Source organism: Aptenodytes forsteri, unplaced genomic scaffold (assembly GCF_000699145.1).
Source record: "Aptenodytes forsteri isolate BGI_AS27 unplaced genomic scaffold, ASM69914v1 Scaffold336, whole genome shotgun sequence".
NCBI classification, from domain to species: Eukaryota; Metazoa; Chordata; class Aves; order Sphenisciformes; family Spheniscidae; genus Aptenodytes; species Aptenodytes forsteri.
In genome coordinates, this window is record NW_008794911.1 from 5,922,465 (window position 1) to 5,941,304 (window position 18,840).

The following is an 18,840-nucleotide window of genomic DNA, read 5'->3' on the forward strand; positions in this document are numbered from 1 at the left end:
AGGGATTTGCAATTGTAAATTGTTATACTGTAAATGAAATGCAGTAAAAGGTACATGGCTTTAAAATTATACAAGTTTCCTTCATTCTACATATTCACTATTCATAAATTATACAAATCCTATGAAAGGCTGAGAATATTTAAGCTAATACTAGAGATGCAAAATTAAAACCAGAAGAGTTAAAAACAAAGGTGTCTTAAGGAAGCTTCTAATTAGGCTAAATGGAAGGTGATGTTCTTTCAGACAGAGCTGCAGGATGTCCCACCCCACAATCATTTTGAATCTACATGAATGCTGATGAGTAGGCAATTTCCAGAACCACTACTATATCAAAGCGTGATATCACTTGAAAATAGCAAGCGCTTCCTAGACTTCTTGCCAAGTTGCTAGGATTCCTAGCTACTGATTAATTTGTGATGTTTTTATACGTATTGTGTTTGTTACATATAAATAATGTATAATAATAGTAAGTATAGTGCTTGAAATATTTCTTATCTGGCATAGCATTTAGTGCAAAACTTCATATTAGGTAGGAAATAAAGAAAAGGCATCAGCATGAAAGGGGTCTTTCTAATCCTTCAAATGATCTAAGTACTGTATCTCACTTTCTCTGTTTTGAATATATTAACTAGGTTTTGATCATTTATTATCAGTCACTGTGAAATAAGAAATTTAGAAGTGATCTCAAATAAGTGGTGTCAAATAAGACATAATGAAAATGTAGAATTTAATACTAAAAACATTAATTTCATAATTTGTCACTTCATTAGATTCATTGATTTCAATAAAACTACTCAAATAAAGGTGGTTACTCATGTGCATAAGTGTTTCCCAGACAAGTTCCTAATTTTTTGAGACTTTTAATTTTCATATACTTAAATATATATTTATATAAATGGGCAGAGATTAAATGGAAAATTTAAGAAGCATTGTAAAACATATATTTGTTCTTGTAATAAATTGTGTTAGTATAAGACCATTCATGCCAAGTTAACATGAGAAAAGAGAAACATTATTTTTCCTTCCCCATTATAATGAAACAAAGAAAATCCTCAAAGAAGAGGGAAATCCTTCACATTGCTAAGTAACAGCTGTCTGCCTTTGTTTTCATTCAGTATGGAGGTCTGTTAGCTCTTTCAGTACATGAGAGTACTTCATCAAAGGAAACTACTGAGGATGTGTCCAAGGATAGATGATAAAATACCTAAAAGAATAGAGGCTAAAATGTGCACTATTGTACCAGATAGGAATTTTTATTGAAAATTAATGTGAATAAATGTAGTGCACTCTAAATATAACTCTAAATATAATGGAAGACAATTTCAAGATCATGTGGAAAATGTACATAATGGGAGGAAAAGAACAAACGACAGAAATAAAGGATGATTTTTCCTTTAGGTCTCTTTTGTTCAAGACTGCAGAAAGTGTCAGAAAGATGAATTTTCTAAGCTGACCAAACTGTTGAAGAGCTAAATGCCACGTTTAGGGTCCTCTTTCCTGGAAAGGAGTGTGTGAAGTATCCAAGACAATATTAGCCATTAAAATGGGCCAACTTTAAAAACAGTTATTGTTATTTTAAAGATGGCTATTTTTTTCTTTTCTTTCTTCTCAGTGAGTAGTCAGAGCAACATGCAACTGTTATGAGTTACTTATATTTTAGAAAAGTACCTTTTTTCACCCTTTTTTGAGAGGATGAGTATACTTTTGTGCACTGCTCTAACAAAATGATACATCTTTAACCTGCGAATGCCTCAACACAGTGAAGCACACAATCCCTATGTCTCAGGTTCAACTGAGTGATATTTTCTTTAAATTAAAATACACTAGGTGTTAGTGGAGAATCAGTGCCACGAGGTAAATCAAAAGTAACTGCAGAGGCAGCAGCAGACAGTGGAGCACTAGGCAGAGCAATTGAAGAGAGATTTGCACTGGCTGGGCCTCCCGTCGATCCTTGCCCCAGCACCCTAATTCTGGAGGTGCCACAAAGAACAGTGTTGAGATCCCAAGGCCATTCTGACTTTCTTTCTTCCACCCACTCTCTAGTTTTTCTGACCCATCCACATGAGCATGACAGAAACAATATTCTCAAGAGTGAGTCCCACTGTGATCTTTCTTTAACTCTAAAATACTGACTATATCTAGGTTATTTCATCTTTCAGGTAAACAATGCCAATGTCCAGTGTCTGAGGCACAGGGGTAAAAGTAAAATAAGAAAGTGTAATGCATTGCATGCAAAATATAATTGCCTGCAAGTCTTTAGAGTTATCTTTATTTTCACTTTGTGTAGTACTATTAACAGCTACCCTTCAACTGGGACAATTATTTTTCATCCTCCTTTTAAATCTTAAAATTATTCTTCTATATTCCCACTCATTATTCACCACAATTCTCTTACATTGTTACTGAAGTGGGAGCACTAAATAGGTGAGAAATAAAGTCCAATTTATAAAGTAGTATTCACTTTCATTCCATCCCTCTTCCTAAAGAGCACGAGAGGACACTCTGCACTCCTACCAGTACACACACACAGCTAGCAGCATAGGGTCAAGTCTTGTAAAAAACGAAAACAGATGTCAAAGAGGGATCCCCTATAGACTTTAATGTTGACTTGGACTCCACCCAGAGATAAACCACTATAAACATTCCTATTTAAAATGTAATTTCAACATTTGCACATATTACTCCTTTCAGAGATGGCTCCTGCGTGGCTATTTAAGTAATTGAAAAGATTAAAGGTTCAGACTGTGAGTTAAAAAAACCTCATAGTCACATATAGTTTCTAAAGTCTTCTCATGAAATTTGAAAATAAAACATTATCAGTGTCCTTCATCCTGCTATCCTGAGTGACACTAAAAATTTTAATTTCCACCTCCCAGCAGCAATGTATATCATTACCAATATCTGAAATATGTACACAATTTTCATCTATAACACACATTTAAGTGTTACTACCACAGGCAAACATACATATAGATGCATGCTGTATAATATTCATTTTAGAAGGAATAGGTTCTCTAAAGCTACTTTCACATGGAGCTCTAAAATGTTTCAGAATTATTAGGGACATCTTTCAGTAATTTTAATTATTTTTTCTCTTGATTGTACAGTAGGAACTGTGGCTTCTAAGTAAAGTTACCTTCAATTGAAAATATCATGACAAAGATATAGCTCCTGAACTGTAGCTGATTTGTATGGTGATTTGAATCAACATGCAAATATCATGTCACCTAATGAATTTTGTGACGATAACTCATAAACAATCTAAATTAGAAAAGTGTTCAAACAACAAACCCCAAGGCAGATTTCAGTCCCTCTAAAGTTAGGGAAGTAGAGGTTATAAATGTTGTATGTAGGGAATACATTTAAGAAAAAATATGCAAAATGTTGCACTTCTGCAAGTACTTAAAAAATTATTATCTGGATCCAAAATATGTTGATGAGGCCAGACAGAGAAATAGAAAGCAATGGGAAGAAGAAAAATGTATGACAGAAAATGTTATGAATATTGTCACTAACCTGTACATCATTAAATATTCTGGTGAAAAGAACCCATATAAATAATAGCTAAGTATTTTAGCCATTTCTTGGATAGACCTGTTTAAGTTTCACAATACTCTTCAGCACAATGTCCTTCTAAAGCAATGCAATTCACTTACAGCAGGCTGCTGGATCCTCATCGCTGCCGTCAGAACAATCTGGGTGAGAGTCACAGGCTGATCCAGGCTCCGTGGACTGCCCATCAGTGCAGGTGAATTCTTCTAAGGAGCAGAAACCTGTTGGCTCTGATGGTGTAGTGTCCAAGAGCTGGATGCTATTCAGACAGATGAAATCTGCCCTGCTCTGCAGTGTTCCTTTAAACATAAGCTGTGGATTGTTACAGTTAAAATATTTGCATTAACGGACAACAGAGAAAACCTGATTTTTATTTCCATAAAACAGTAATGTCCTATGTGTAAAAAGCACTGGATACTTTCCATTACAAAACCATGACAAATTTCAAATCAGAAGCTGAAATTTTATATAACTACCTCAGGTTGAATTTTCTGAAAATTTTCAGCTAAAATGGTTTGACAAATTCCAAGAATGAAGTTAAGTAGAAACCTGTTTTAAAGAAAAACTCCTAATCTCATAACCATTTGACTAAAAAGTTGCAATACCTTTGCGCTTTAGAAGAGTGACCTGAAATGTAACATCCTAAAGACTCCATCTTCTGCTCTGAAGTCTCTTCAGAACCTCATTTTGCAGATGCCCAGGAGAAAAAATTTTGGTTACACTCACAGGTGAATAAAATGGGTTAGGGGCTGTCCTTGGACACCGATTGCAACAGCATAGCTTAACAACCAATATCTCTTTCACCACTTAAGATAAGATGGCTGCATCCAGTCTGTGCAGCGGGATTGGGCCCTGCCTGCTGGTAACTCTTGAACTGTTCCAAGCACTGTCTGGGAGATGGCCAATTTGCTTGAGTCAAAACCTTGCTAGGGACCATGCTAATGTTTTAATTTTATGGGCTATCACATGGCAATCCTTGGGCCCGTGCCCTGGCCCTGCTTATTTTACTGCTATTGGCATAGACATTCAAGGAACATTTGTCTCTCCTACAGAGTTCCTTTGTGCTGACTGGATTTTACACAAGCTGATTTAGAGCAATGAAGTTTCAGAACATCTCTTGCTCCTGGCCACTGCGGAGCCCAGTTCTACTGGGTCTCACAGCAAGGAGATTACCCAACTTGTGATCTCCAAGTTTCTTTTACCTGAGCTAAAGGAGCAAACAGGAGGAAGCAAGCTTGGATTCATCAGAAAGATGAAGATGGCAATGAAACAAAGCACTGAGAGACAAGAGCAGGAGTTGGAAGCACAAATCAAAAATGGAGTTGTGGGTTGTGACAGGCTGGGACATGGCCAGAGTGCGAGTCTCAGAAAGTAGTCATGTGCAAGAGGCAGAAAGCAAAGTGGAAGGAAAGCTGGACAGTTTCCAACAAAACAGAAGGAAACTAAAACAGATGTGATTTGGGGCATAAGCAGAAGGCACTGACACACTCCCCGAAGCCTGGGAATTAGGTTGGAATGAAATCTCAAGAGGCATTTTTCTTTCTGAGAAATAGGAATTATATATGTCATTATCTTCCACTAGAGACAATTTCTTCAAAATGACAAAAGCCTTCTAATACTATCCGTTCTCTACCAGTTCGAACAGCAGAATGCTATGCTGAAAACATTACATAGTCACATAATTAAAGATAGTATCTTTCCTCCCCTAAGCACAAGTGATTCTTGTACAAAAAATGCATAGGGTTGGCTTTTTACATGTATACATACAACCTCAGCAGCCTTTTGTTAATTTATTTTTGGATACTATAGCCAGTCTTATTACACATCTGTTTGTTTATTCACACTTGTCCTTGTGCTAAAAGGAGAGACAGGCAACAACAGGTACTTATAACCTACTAGCTTGTTGAAATGCATTCGTTCTAATATATGTCAAAATGTCAATGCTTGCAGTGGACTTAGTTTTTGTCCTTTCACAGAGGTTACATTTTCAGCTGATTGTTGAGACAGTAAAATATGATGATTATTTAAAGAATTATGAAAAATAATTGTAAATGTAAAATTACTTAAAATAGAAAGTTTTAAATTAATTTAAGAATTAAGTAGATGTAAATTTGCATTCTTCTCTATGCCTGCAAATTCAAGGGGAAGATATTCTTTCACAGTTACTGGTTTACATCATTCCACTGAAATCCCACAAACATCATTCACATCATCTCACTTAAATGAGTTGGTAATACCTGAGATGGACTCAGATAAATGACTACCTAAAATATGGTGAGATTTATATTCATTTTCTTCCATGTTATTAAAGACCAGCTGCTTCAACACATGACGTTTGTGTAGGTGTTTTGTTGAGCTATAACCAGAGCTTTATTCACATTGAAGCAATGAAGAACAGCAAGCCCTTCAGGATACAAATATTTTTAACAAATTTTTAAGTTTCCTAGAAGCTTTATAAGCAATAAGGTAAAGCATTTTAGAAATTGAGCACATGCCTTTTTCATTCATACCTTGAATTTTTCTAGCCTTTTTGGTAGCTGTATATCCACTTTCACCCATTCCTTCTTAGTCATGATGTTGGTTTCCCACAAGATATGTTCCTCCTGTAAAATGTAGAATATGATGTTATAAAGGTAGTTTTTGTTCCTCTGTAAATTATCAAGGCCATTTTTTGTCTTTAATCTTTTCATATCCTAGCCAAATGACCACTATATACAAACTTGCTCTGTGTGAGGAAATACAGCTTCACATATTCATTTGCAGTCTTTGCACTGAGCTCTATAGGAGAAAGGGGAAATACATGTTTACTGTGATTAAACAGGTTAATCATATAATTATCAGGAGTCAGCTTGGCAGAATTAAAGTGAATTGATATGTAAATTAAGCCATGTTATTGTTAAATTTAACAATATGTTTCCATGGTGGTCTCTACATTAGTTTCTTTTTCATAAATAACTGCTTATACTATGTTGTGTTATGATTAGATTTAGTTTTCTTAGAACTGAATTTGGGGTCTGTCAAAATTACCCAATCAACTGTGCTAAAAACTTTTTTTTTTTAAAATCTGTAAAACAAGCAGGCAGAGTACTACCTAACAAGTCCTAGTCATGTTCTGAGTTACCTCAGTCCCCATTTTCACTCCACCTCCTAAGGATAACAATGAGAGTGCCAAATATGGTAAGGCTCCCTTTATGCACGGACTCCAAGCCCTTTTGATTCAACAATCTGACAAAAACAGCTCATGTTCATTCTACTTCTGGTCATGATCCTAACTGGAACATGCTGAGGCCAGTATAAAGAAAAGAAATGTAGCAATGTGAACTTCATATCCCTAAATAAAATCTTTTCAAGAATCAGCTCCAAAATAGAGCAAAACCAGAAAGACAGAAAAAAAAATGTAGGAAAAGTTAATACAGGCTATACATACAAACAGACTTACCATTACAAGAATCAATAGTGAGACCCCTTTTAGGATACTCTGCAAAGTACTTGTCATACCTTTTCAACAAAGGATATTACAGAATTAGAGGCAGTTCAGAAAAAGATGCGAAGCAGGACAAAAGAAATGGAAAATCTCTTGTACGGAGAGAAATTGAAAGGATAAAAAAAAGTTTACTTTACGGGAGATGAATAAAAGGGGATACGATAGGTATGTGAAATGTTATCAATACTATAGACAAGGACAGTTACCTCTTTTCTTGTCTTGCAATATAAAAAAGAGGAGGAAGATGCTGTCTACTGCTTGATAGACCGAGAGGCTGAGCAAACAGAACAACACTGATATGATTTATGATGAGTAACCAATTACTTATGCTCTTTTCCTACCAAGGCTTCAACTGTTATGACACATTAACAAAGCTAGAAGACTAAATCTCTATTGAAAATGTGTTCAAAAATCAGTTTTGGAAAACTGCAAGACAGGGCCAAGCCAATACCCTAATTCCAAATACTAAATGACATAAGAGATCAAATTTGGATAAACCACATAACATACACTTCATTTCAGAAATAAGTCAGCAGTGAGTTTGTACATCAGTATAGGATATAAGTATTTGTCAACCTGTTCATGTGATAGATATTCAGCAAAAGTCTTTCAACGTCAAGGACGCTTCATTCTGCATAAAACTTGCTTCATTTTGCTAAATAATTCAGCTTCCAAAGAAAATCCGTTAACATTATTAGCCTACAATAGCCACATACAAGACACAGAAAAGGATGATGTACTAGGAACCATACTGCATGGCAGGTTAAAACCATAGCCTGTGGTTAAGTATCTGCTTTTAGAAATGTTTTAGTTAATGTATCTGGGCACACACACATTCCCCAACACATACATATACAAACCCTCCAAACACATTTTTATACCTTGTGGGAACACTCTACAATTGCTGTTTATTTGATTGGATGCATCTGGATACTATAATTTTGTTCACATTCAATTAACAGCTTAGATACCCACCCCCATGACCATCTTTCTCCCCAATTCATTTTAATAAAAAGAGCTTGTAGCAGTAAACTTGGGGGTTTTGTGCCTGTGCCAGTATCCAGAACTTCTAGCGCTGTTTTTTACACTGAAAGCTATAAATCACCTGAGATGCAACAACTTTTTAAACTGGCTATTGTTCCATGCAACAGACATTACCCTCTGATTTTATACAGCTCTAATAAGCCAATAATATTATTTCCCTTCCTCGCAATGTTTCCTCTGTAGTATTCATCCTGCTTGTCAGATTTTTCCACCTCTTTGGTAGAAACGGGTTAACCCCTCTAGCACATTCCTTGCATCTCTAGCCTTCTTTAAAATGTTGAATGTATTGCTTTTCCAGTACTTTCCCTCAGGATTTATTTTGGTGATGCAGAGGAGCAGTTGCTCAAAATACCTTCACTCTATTCCCCTTATTGTGATATATTACTATCTATAAACAATTTTTTGTAAAGCTAAAATGGGCAAGAATTATTCCTTTTCCCTGCAATGTTTTTTTTGAGATAATGCTACTCAGATTTGAAGGATGGAAGAGTCAATCATGACTTTTTCTTATCAACTCAATTTATAAAATACAACTTTTTTTTTTTTATTTTTGACATTTCTCTACACATACATTCACTGCTGTGCACCTGCACTCATCATTTTGTCCCTTCTTCTTTCATTTCAGAGACTAAGTTGGAACAAAAGCTTATTTGTTCCCCTACAATGATTAATGGATCACCTTTAACTTCTGCAGAGGAGTGTACTTGCATGGTTTTTGCAAGTGTTGCTGAACACTTACAGAAATGTTAGTGCATTAGGGTACAAATATGCTTGCACATATAAACATCAGTTGAAATTATCTTTTATTGTTTTATTTCCTTCTGGTTTGTAAGCCGTACAAGAGGTAAAGATTAAGAAAATAAAAGGAAGACATATAAGCCCATTACTTAATGGGAGGAATGAGCAAGTAATGAATGGCAAATGATAGACTAAAGTCAACGTTATCTTCTTTGGTTTCAGTTTTCACAGAGGAGTTTAAAATTCATCAGACAGTCAATAGACATTTAATATTGTTAATATTTTATATTAGTAAAGACAGTTAATATTGCCAAATGTGAAGGCAAACACGGACCGGAATAGAACAATATTACAAATATATATAAGCCAGAAGTACTGAAACTGGAAGGGAATCAGGAAGTTTTAACTGAAGGTTACATAATGGAAGGAATAACTTACTATCAACAACTAACTCTCAGAACCTGAGGAGAATGTGTGGGAAACTAGAGAACTGAGAGAACAAAGGATATATGTTACAGTTAAGGGAAAAATACAGACTATGCAGTTATAGCCAATCAGCTGAAAGTTGACAACTCATAAGATACTGGAACAAATTGCTAACAATCATCTTGTAAGCAGCTAGAGAATCAGAAAGTGAGAAACCTACATTAGCTGCTTCTGATGAGGAGCAAGTCACATTGTCAGTGTAATTTTTTTTTTTCATAGTAAACAGCCTTGAAAAAGTAGAAATTACTTTACTTTATTAAGGCTTTTAACATAATCTCATAGGACATTCTTTAAGCAAACTGAGGAGGGTTGGTGCAGATGGAAGTACTGTAAAATGGGTGTACAAATAGGTGTACAAATAGGAGTGCAACCTTATTTAAAAGAGGAGCTGTCAGTAGTTTTCTATCAAACTAAAAGAAATTACTGTAAATGGGTGTACAAATAGGTGTACAAATAGGAGTGCAACCTTATTTAAAAGAGGAGCTGTCAGTAGTTTTCTATCAAACTAAAAGAAAATTATAATAGGGCTCTGCATAGATCTGTTCCAAGGCTTGATATAATTATAGTGCTGACTACCTGTTTGGATAGTGGAATGAAAGATAAAATTTTAAAAAATATGGATAACACTATATTGGCAGTAATTACAAGCACTCTGAAGGACATAATTAGAATTTAAAATCAACTCAGTATATAAAAATCAGTTTCAAATGAATAACACAAAATTCAAAGACATATGAATCACAGTTAGGAAAGAAAAATGAAATGATCAAATGCAGTAGTATTGAATGAAGAGAAACTTTGCTAAGCCAGTAATAAAACAGGAAAAGCTGCAGATTATCATGGACTGCAAGCTAAATATAAGTCAATAACAGGTTACTGTTGACAAAAAGAGTCCGTTTTCCCTATCCTTCTTCATACCCAAGAGCAATTTAAATTCCCTTGTCTTCCACTTGATGTCATAATGTCTATATTAGAAAATACGTTCACTCATCTTTGGCCTCTCTGTTGAACGGGTAAGGAAGGCTAGGGACACATTTGCAACAACTGTGGTGCTTGACCTCTAAGAACAGTACTGAAACTGTACATTAAATGTAACCCAGTCTCTGTTTGCATCAGGCCTGTCGGTGCTGGGACATGGCAAGAGTTATTCAGAGATAAGAGGTTCTGACCAATAAAAATAGTAAAAGGGGATGCAGGCAAACTGTGTGATACCAGACTGTGCGATTGAGAGGTTATTTTGAATGACAGACTCCAGGACAGCAGCTCTGCGGTCTTCCAGAGTCAGAACCAGCACTTGGCTCTTGCTTCCATTTCTCAGTATTTGGCTAGTTTTGAAGATTCATTTGTTTTTCATAAACAACATAACGATTCAGTAGCAAAATGTGTAAAAGCTACCCCTCCCTTCATTTCAGTTTAGGAAGTCTTAAATATGAGGCTGTAGGGTTTTGTTTTTGAAACTACCAGCAGAAGCTTATGTTTCTGAAGGTTTTTATGGCAAATTTTGCAGTATGAGTAACTCATATCAGCTTTAAATAAGCCTATGTGCAATAAATACACTTCTGACTGAAGGAGAAATTCAATAACCAAAACATCAAAGGGCTAAGAGAAGTTGTGGAAACAGTGTGGACTGAACTAATGTAATAACTGCCAAAAACGGTCTTCTAATGCATATGTAAGGAACTGTTTATCAATTAATTCAATTTAGGCTCCCAATTCAATGGGAACTCAAATGTCAGTTTCCTCATGTTTTTTGGCTCACATAATTTGCTCTGTTTTCAGGGAAAGAAAACTCTTAAATCGGGTCCATTGATGCTACTTAAGTGACCCATTGAAATAAGGACTCCTATTCTGTCTCAAGGTTACCATGGGTGTCATACCTGGCAATTTATTGGCAAGTACTATGGCACAAATCTCCATGCATTCTGACCAGAACACTGATTATGTTACAATTCCCTGATACAGTAATGGGTCATAGAAAAATACAACTATTCCCTTTTATAAATGAAAAATGAGCAAGAGCCTGGAGTTGTTTTCATGAATACTTGAAGATGCAGTGGGAAAGAAATAAGGTATTTCCATTACCTTTTCCTATATTTAGACCCCTTGGTAGTGTTACACTTCAGGTTTTTTTGTATCTTATCTTTGTGAATGAAGTGGATCTGTCTTTTTAAATACTTGTATTGTTGGGTGATAATAATTCAACTCCATCATCAAGATATGAGAGCCATTAACTTAATGAGACCAGCTGTACTGCTCTCGCTTTCATTAAGTAACAGTACAATAACATCAATATTAAGTTATTAAACAAGACTTTCAAAAGGGAACATTCTAACAGCAGAAATGCTCCACAAGGCAAGGGAGGTAAGAAAGGTGGAAATAGTTATCAGTGCTCAACTGGCATTTGTGTTTCAGTTTGACATGGCTATTTTATCTACTAATAGGTAGTAGAATAGGAAATGCTTTCATTAAGTAGCAGTACAATAACATCAATATTAAGTTATTAAACAAGACTTTCAAAAGGGAACATTCTAACAGCAGAAATGCTCCACAAGGCAAGGGAGGTAAGAAAGGTGGAAATAGTTATCAGTGCTCAACTGGCATTTGTGTTTCAGTTTGACATGGCTATTTTATCTACTAATAGGTAGTAGAATAGGAAAATTACTGCTCTAAAACATGGGCAAAGCAAATCAGGTGGCTAAGCAAGAGCTTTCCAGACAACCTGAGCCAGCAACTTTCCTTTTTTCTGTGTCTCCATAGAGAAAAGCACTTATTTGCCCATTTCCAGAACAGGAAGAAGGCTGGAAAAGTTGCTACTATAGATTTTTCTTGTGAAATCCCCAAATTATTTAATTCTGTAATAGCTGGGGTTTGTCCTTGAAGTCTTATTGCAGAACATTCACCCATCAAATTAGTTTATAGCTGAGATGGCAAATACCCAGGTTTTACAATTGCATAGATCAGTGGAATGATACCAAGTTACTGTTTTGCAAAAAACTAACTTAGGGGACAGGCATGTGCTAGCAGGCATATTTCCTTGCATTTTGGCTGGTAACACCTGGGCTGCCGTATCTTTACCCTTTGAAAATGAATGCATGTTTCTTCTTACCTGATTAGTAAACAGTACTGCCTTGAGAACACTGCTATCTGCCATGGAGTAATGAAACTGAAGACGGCAATTCTTGCTGGAACAATGACACATGGAGCTGTTAAGATAAGCACTTTTATATAATGCGTTGTCATTAGCTTCTAACCACTCAAAATGGCCTGAAAAATAAAAAAAAAAGTCCACTTTTTCACAAAACATTTTTTTTTTCTCAGTCTTTGAAAATAAAGACAGCTTTCCCGTAATGAAACCATGGACCCATCCCAGCAACAATGGAATCTGATCGTCATGCTGGTGATGTGACTTGCATCTCATGTAAGTGTCTCCTATTAAAAAGATAGATATAGATCTTCATTTGATTCACAGATAGTCCCAGCAACCAAGAATTACATCAGTTGATAGTATCTTGAAGTTGTTAGGTTGCATGTTAAAAGCTGTAAGCAGTCCCACATTCAGCTCAGCCTCCTTACATTTACAGCCATTCAATACCTAATTGCAAATATATTTGGAAACTGGGCTTTCTTCCTTCTTCCACTATGGTTTCCAGAAAATATGTTTTTTACAGTAATACTTCTGTAGACTCTTCAAAAATTAGGAAAAATAAAAAAGAGGAAAGGAAAGTGGCGGGGGGAAGTATTCTGCCTTACTGCTACAGGAGGCAGTAGCATCTCCACCATGTAATCAAGGTCTTTACTCCTCAGCCAGAATTTCCATAACAAAATGTTGGAAGCACGTTGTCTTTCCATCTGAAGCAGAAAAGCAATTTGTGCTCTTCTTGACCTACTGCCCTTTATAAAAGCATTCCTACAGAGATCTAAAAGAGTACTCTATCCCCTCAATAGTGTCTTTTATTTGTCAGAAATAAAAAGGCTAACTACCTTTTACCAAATATATCAGGTCTTTTTTTCCCCTTCCTGAGTCACTGAATGTTTTGCTGCCTTCTGAAGCAGCTATTAAAATAATAAACAAGGACTGATTAAAGGTCTTAAGTCTGCTGTTTCTGTGTTCATGTCTCTAAATACAACTTATCTGAAATGCAGATCTAACACAATTTATGTCAAGCTGAAGGAAGAAAGTGTAATTTCACAAGGAAAATGTTCATTTTTATAAGGGACCACATTCTTTTCCTTTTGTTGCCAGTTTACCCTTTGTGTTATGCAACATTTTACACTGAAATACGTGGTTGTAATTTCATTGGAATTAGTTTTGTAATTTCATGCCACAGCGGCTAACCTTGGTATAAGGAAACATTATAGATTTAACCCAGCATTCTGTTTGACAGAGATCAACAAAGCATCTACACTTCTATGACTACTGCCTTGTGCAGAAGAGAAATATGCATCAACATTAGAATTTACACTACTGGTTCTTTAACTTCAGAATTCTCTGTGCCATTATAAAACAAGCCAATTTTATTTTCTGAGCCTAATGATAATTAACATTCTTTTCCCTCCTTCAGTTTAAGTTTCTGAATCTTTAAAAACAGGGCAAAGTGAAGTTGACATGATCTTTAGATAAGAAAGCAAGTGAACAGCACTAGATAAACAAAAGTTCTATGAAACATGAGGAAAGATCCTGTGTCCACAAGGGATACTGACTGTTCTTCAGGCAATACATTTTATGCAAGTATTGTGAATGCTTCTGAGACAAATTGAGGCCTACTTTCAGAAATGAAGACTCCAGAAATTCCTGTCCTGAAAATACTGATTTTTTATAATTATTTTTCCCCCTCTTCTCTATAGCCTCTAAAAGTAGAACCGTGTCAGTTTAACTGGACAGGTAATAAACTATCTTAAAGTACTTATTTGTTTCCCCTCTTCCAGGGAATTTTTTTTTTTTTTATTACCTTTAGCCAACATTTATTGAGTAGCTTTCTGAAGATTAACAGTATTGGGAACATTTTTCTTTCATTTGTTACAAACTTTGCAGCTCTTCTCTAAGGTCTGAATTTCCCTCAGTCCAATACACTGCATAGCATATTACTGTGTTTATGCTCTGACCTTCTTTATGTCTTGTTCTTTTGAATTTTCATGAGTTTCTGTTTCTGAAGTGCCAAACTTCCCCATGTTTTTAGAAGCAGGACAGGAATCCCAGAAAAACCACTTCATTCCTGCCAATGTAGTAGTAGGGCTACTGAGTCACAGAGACGTGTGTTTCTGACAAGAGATGCTGGGATCGTTGCCAGGACAAAGAGCGTAGACTTTAATATCTTTTCATAAAGCCTTTTATTTTCCCCATGTGTCTGCTTAATCAGGTTTGAGGTAGATGGTCTGTTTTCTTTCAGTTTTGAAGAAAAATTTTGTCTGTCGTAAGCAAAGTCTTGGAGTCCTGCGGAAAGATCAGTCACTGACTGCAATGGAGCCCAACTAGAAGCAGAGCTTACAACCTACTGCTGAGGTGGCCCGGTGTCTTCGTAGAGCTGGGGTGGGTTAGCGAACCTGCCTCTATCCTGCTATGCTGAAAACTCAAAGCCTATAAATATTTAGCTTCTTGGCTCCATCTTAGCCATTTTCTGACTCAAATCTTTTGTCGCTCCTTCTGCTTTAATCCATGTTTTTTTATTTCACAAACTACATGACTTTGAATCTATGCTACTAGTTTTAGAGTAACAACTGAGCCTTCAGTTAAAACTGAACCACAGAGTGGGACCTTTCCTTTTCTGGCAAGTGCTTTTCCCCAGCAGAGAACTGTTCAGTCTCTGAACCAATGCCCTGCAACCTTCCCATTCAACCACGTTGAGGGAAAAAGAGGTCAAATCTGAACTGCCATTGTTTCTACTCTTTGAAGGTGAATTTTCATGAACTCACAAGTCATGGATGAAATGTTGAAGTAAAAAAAAAAAAAAAAGAGAAAAAAGAGTAAAGTAATAGAATCACATAATCTAATGATTTGGCTCTTTTTTCATGTTTAAACTTGAGGGATTTTTATCATTAGTTATCTGAATGTTGGGTTTAAAAGCCATGGCACTTCCTTTGATTTCTTTTTGCATCTCATAATCTTTATTCTTATTATGCAGAGAATTGGTATAATGAGTTTCTTATTAAAAAAGTGTTACCCCAGATGTAGGAAACTAGATTAATCCAATGTTAAGAAGAATGAACTATGGAAACTACACAGCATGCTGGAAATATCAATAAAGAAAACAACAACAAAAAGTATTTTCTGAACAGTATTGCAGGGGAATATAAAACCTCTGTAAGAACTTTTGACTAGAGAAATTAAGAGGGAAAGTTATAAAATGCCTACAATACAACACTGGAGAAAAGAAGCAATAAAAGAGAAAAGAAAAAAAGTCCACCAAGGACAGAAAGTATTTTATTAAATTTAAGAATACCAGGAAAGGAGGATTATTCAAAGCCTATAAGCAATTCTTTCTTTATAAATATAATTGTCTAGACCTCTGCTTTATAATTTAGTTTCTTACCTCTCTTCTATTTATAGTAGTGAAAGCTTTGATCAAAATCAGAAACTAAAGCTTAGTCAAGCTCTATTTGCATTGCAAGTTTGAGCCCTCAAGCATAGCATTTTTGCAGTTTGCATACCATTTCTTTAGTTTTTAGAATTTTAGTTAATATTCAACCTCTTCATTTATGCATCAACAAATCTGCATGAGTAGAAATACTGAATGTATCGAGAGGTGAGCAATCATAGTTCAGATTTTTCAATACTTTCCAAAGTTAATGATGAATTAAATCCTGTGTGTTGTTTTGACACTTATTTCTTCTCATATTTTCTTTTTTCCTTTATGACATGGAAACACCGGGAATGTCCCCAAATAGCTGTTTGTGTTTTACGTTCAGCCTACTCAGCTACCTGTGCATATTTATACAGTAACGCCCAAGCACCTATACAACAGACATTTCAAAATGTGTTCTGTTTCAATAGACATTGCTTGTGACCTGGTCCTGTAAAAGTCACTTACAGAATTTCGGTACCTTTTCTGTTAGCACAATATTGCCATAAAAGGGAAATCCATACCCATTACTAGCCCCTGAGGTATCACGTTAAGTTATGGTACTGATACAACACCTTTCAGGGAGGTGTTTAAAATAAAATCAAATGAAAAGTCTCATTTTTGTTAGATATCCCAGTGGAAATTGAAAGGTGGTGTGACTTCTTTCTTTCCTTTTTTTTTTTAAAGATGAGAAAAATATCTGCTTTACTAGTCTATATGCTCTCTGTTGTGCATAAATGTTAACATGCAAAAATTTGTCTTAACAGAGTGTATACACTCAAGCACTTTTGCTTCCTATTCCACTATAATTTGACTTATAGTTACTAAAGTGTGTTGAAATGCATGCTAAAATTTATCTTAAAAATCTTTCTAACATGAAAACAATATCTAAGCATTCATTCTGCTGCTACCAATGAGATGTACTCCATTTCTGTGGGCTCAAAGTTCAAGCAGTAATCTCCACGCTATCAGCTCTTCAAAGCTACATCACAAATTACACTATTACAGCTACTGTTACTTAACCCCTTTGAAGGCAGTCTCAGTAGACAAGCCAAACACTTAGCTGGCAAGGCAATTCCATTTCACATTACAACACTTAGACATTTATATCTATTAAGCTTTCAAAAACTTTTCCCATAAACCCATAGACAAGCACTACACAGTGACTTCAAAAACAAGTGCTGCTCTTTACTTCAGAAAATTGCAACAGGATTAATTTTATTGTTTTTAAGAGTAATAAACTATTTTGTATGATAAATGTTTCTCTACAGCTCCCTTAATTAAAGTTTTAAAGTGACATTCCTGACGATGCTCAAACATAGTAGTATCTCACAAGTAAAACTGCCAAGTATCAAAACCAAAACGAAACAGAAAAAACACACACAAGGGCTGTGGGCTTAGGTGGATTTAATTTAATTTCATCAGATTGTTGCATAGAACTCATACAAAAAAATAACTGGAGAATAAATCAATTATTAGTTTATGTGGGAATTCTTACATTAAAGTCTTTTATGTTTTACCAGCACATGTTCACAGCGCCCTTACTAAATCGTTAAAGCAAAAGCTAATTTAAGTACAAAATACATACAATTACTTTTCATGTTTTTGTTCTGTTTCTACATTGGGTCACCACTTTGTCTTAAAAAGCACTGTATTCTTCATGACAGCTACTAATTTTGCATTAACTTAAATTTCCCACCTTCAGTATTGTTGCTCCAATCTTTCAGGAAGACACAGGAGGCAATCTCGTGCCCAGCTTGCAGTCGTGCCCACATAGCAGGCTCAGACAGCTGATCTGAATGCCACTCGCACATGTCAAGCTCAAAACTGGAAGTCTGCGGTGCTAAAAGACAAAGAAAAACAATCACCTAACATCTTAAGAAGTCATTATTTATGAGACTACTTCTCATTAGAAACATATGCTTAGTAAACTACTTGACAACGTTTCTGCCTCTGGTTACTTCAAAAGCATTATGTATCACTGAGTGCTGTCTAGTATTTCAGGCTGCCATCTTTAACGATACCGTTTAAGAAAATTATTCCCTAAAGATGGATGGTTATTTCAGAGCAATGGAGTCCTATTTATGTTAGCCAGTCATTGCAACCTTCATGAATTGACTTCCGCAGAGAGAGTTGCCAGGAAACATAAAAAATGACATGTCATAACAAGAAATATCTATTTACTTTTCTAGATGCTAGCTACAGAAAAATCACTTCCGACTGAGAGGTTAAACTCAGCAGCATCTCCATAATACGTGCAACAAAATGCCGCTTTTTAGAACCAAAAAGTTTCTGCATACCTGACCACATATTTTCAAGGACTTTTTAAGGGCAAATCATGCCTGATTGATCCAGTGGCCTTCTACAATGGAGTGACTGCATCAGTGGACAAGGGAAGAGCTATGGATGTCATCTACCTGGACTTCTAGAAGGCCTTTGATACAGTCCCCCACAACATTCTTACCTCTACATTGGAGAGATATCGGTTTGATGGATGGACTGTGAGATGGATAAGGAATTGGCTGGATGGGTGTGTCGAAAGGGGTACAGTCAATGGCTCAATGTCCATTTGGAAACCAGTAACGAGTGGTATCCCTCAAGGGTCCATATGGGGACCAATACTATTAAATATCTTCATTCTGATGTAGATAGAGGGATTGAGTGTACCCTCAGCAAGTTTGCAGATGAGACCAAGCTGAGTGGTGCAGTTGATAAGCTAGAAGGAAGGGATGGCATCCAGAGGGACCTTGACAGGCTTGAGGAGTGGGCCTATGTAAACTTCATGAAGTTCAACAAGGCCAAGTTCAAGATCTTGCACCTGGATCAGGGCAATCACTACTATCAGTACAGACTGGGGGATTAACTGATCGAGAACAGCCCTGCAGAGAGGGACTTGGGGATACTGGTGGATGAAAAATTGGACATGAGCTGACAATGTGCACTTGAAGCACAGAAAGCCAATCGCATCCTGGGCTGCAT

General features: G+C 36.0%; 1 protein-coding gene across 1 annotated transcript in view; it reads right to left on the minus strand.

Moving 5' to 3' along the window:
• The window catches only part of MALRD1 (MAM and LDL receptor class A domain containing 1), a 306,398-nt gene that overhangs the window by 268,981 nt on the left and 18,577 nt on the right, over positions 1-18,840 (minus strand). The window contains exons 6-9 of the mRNA XM_019470989.1: positions 17,561-17,704; positions 12,411-12,568; positions 6,063-6,155; positions 3,657-3,864 (exon numbers count right to left, since the gene is read on the minus strand). Of these exons, the coding sequence (XP_019326534.1) occupies positions 3,657-3,864; positions 6,063-6,155; positions 12,411-12,568; positions 17,561-17,704 (603 nt within the window). The remainder of the gene's footprint in view (positions 1-3,656; positions 3,865-6,062; positions 6,156-12,410; positions 12,569-17,560; positions 17,705-18,840) is intronic.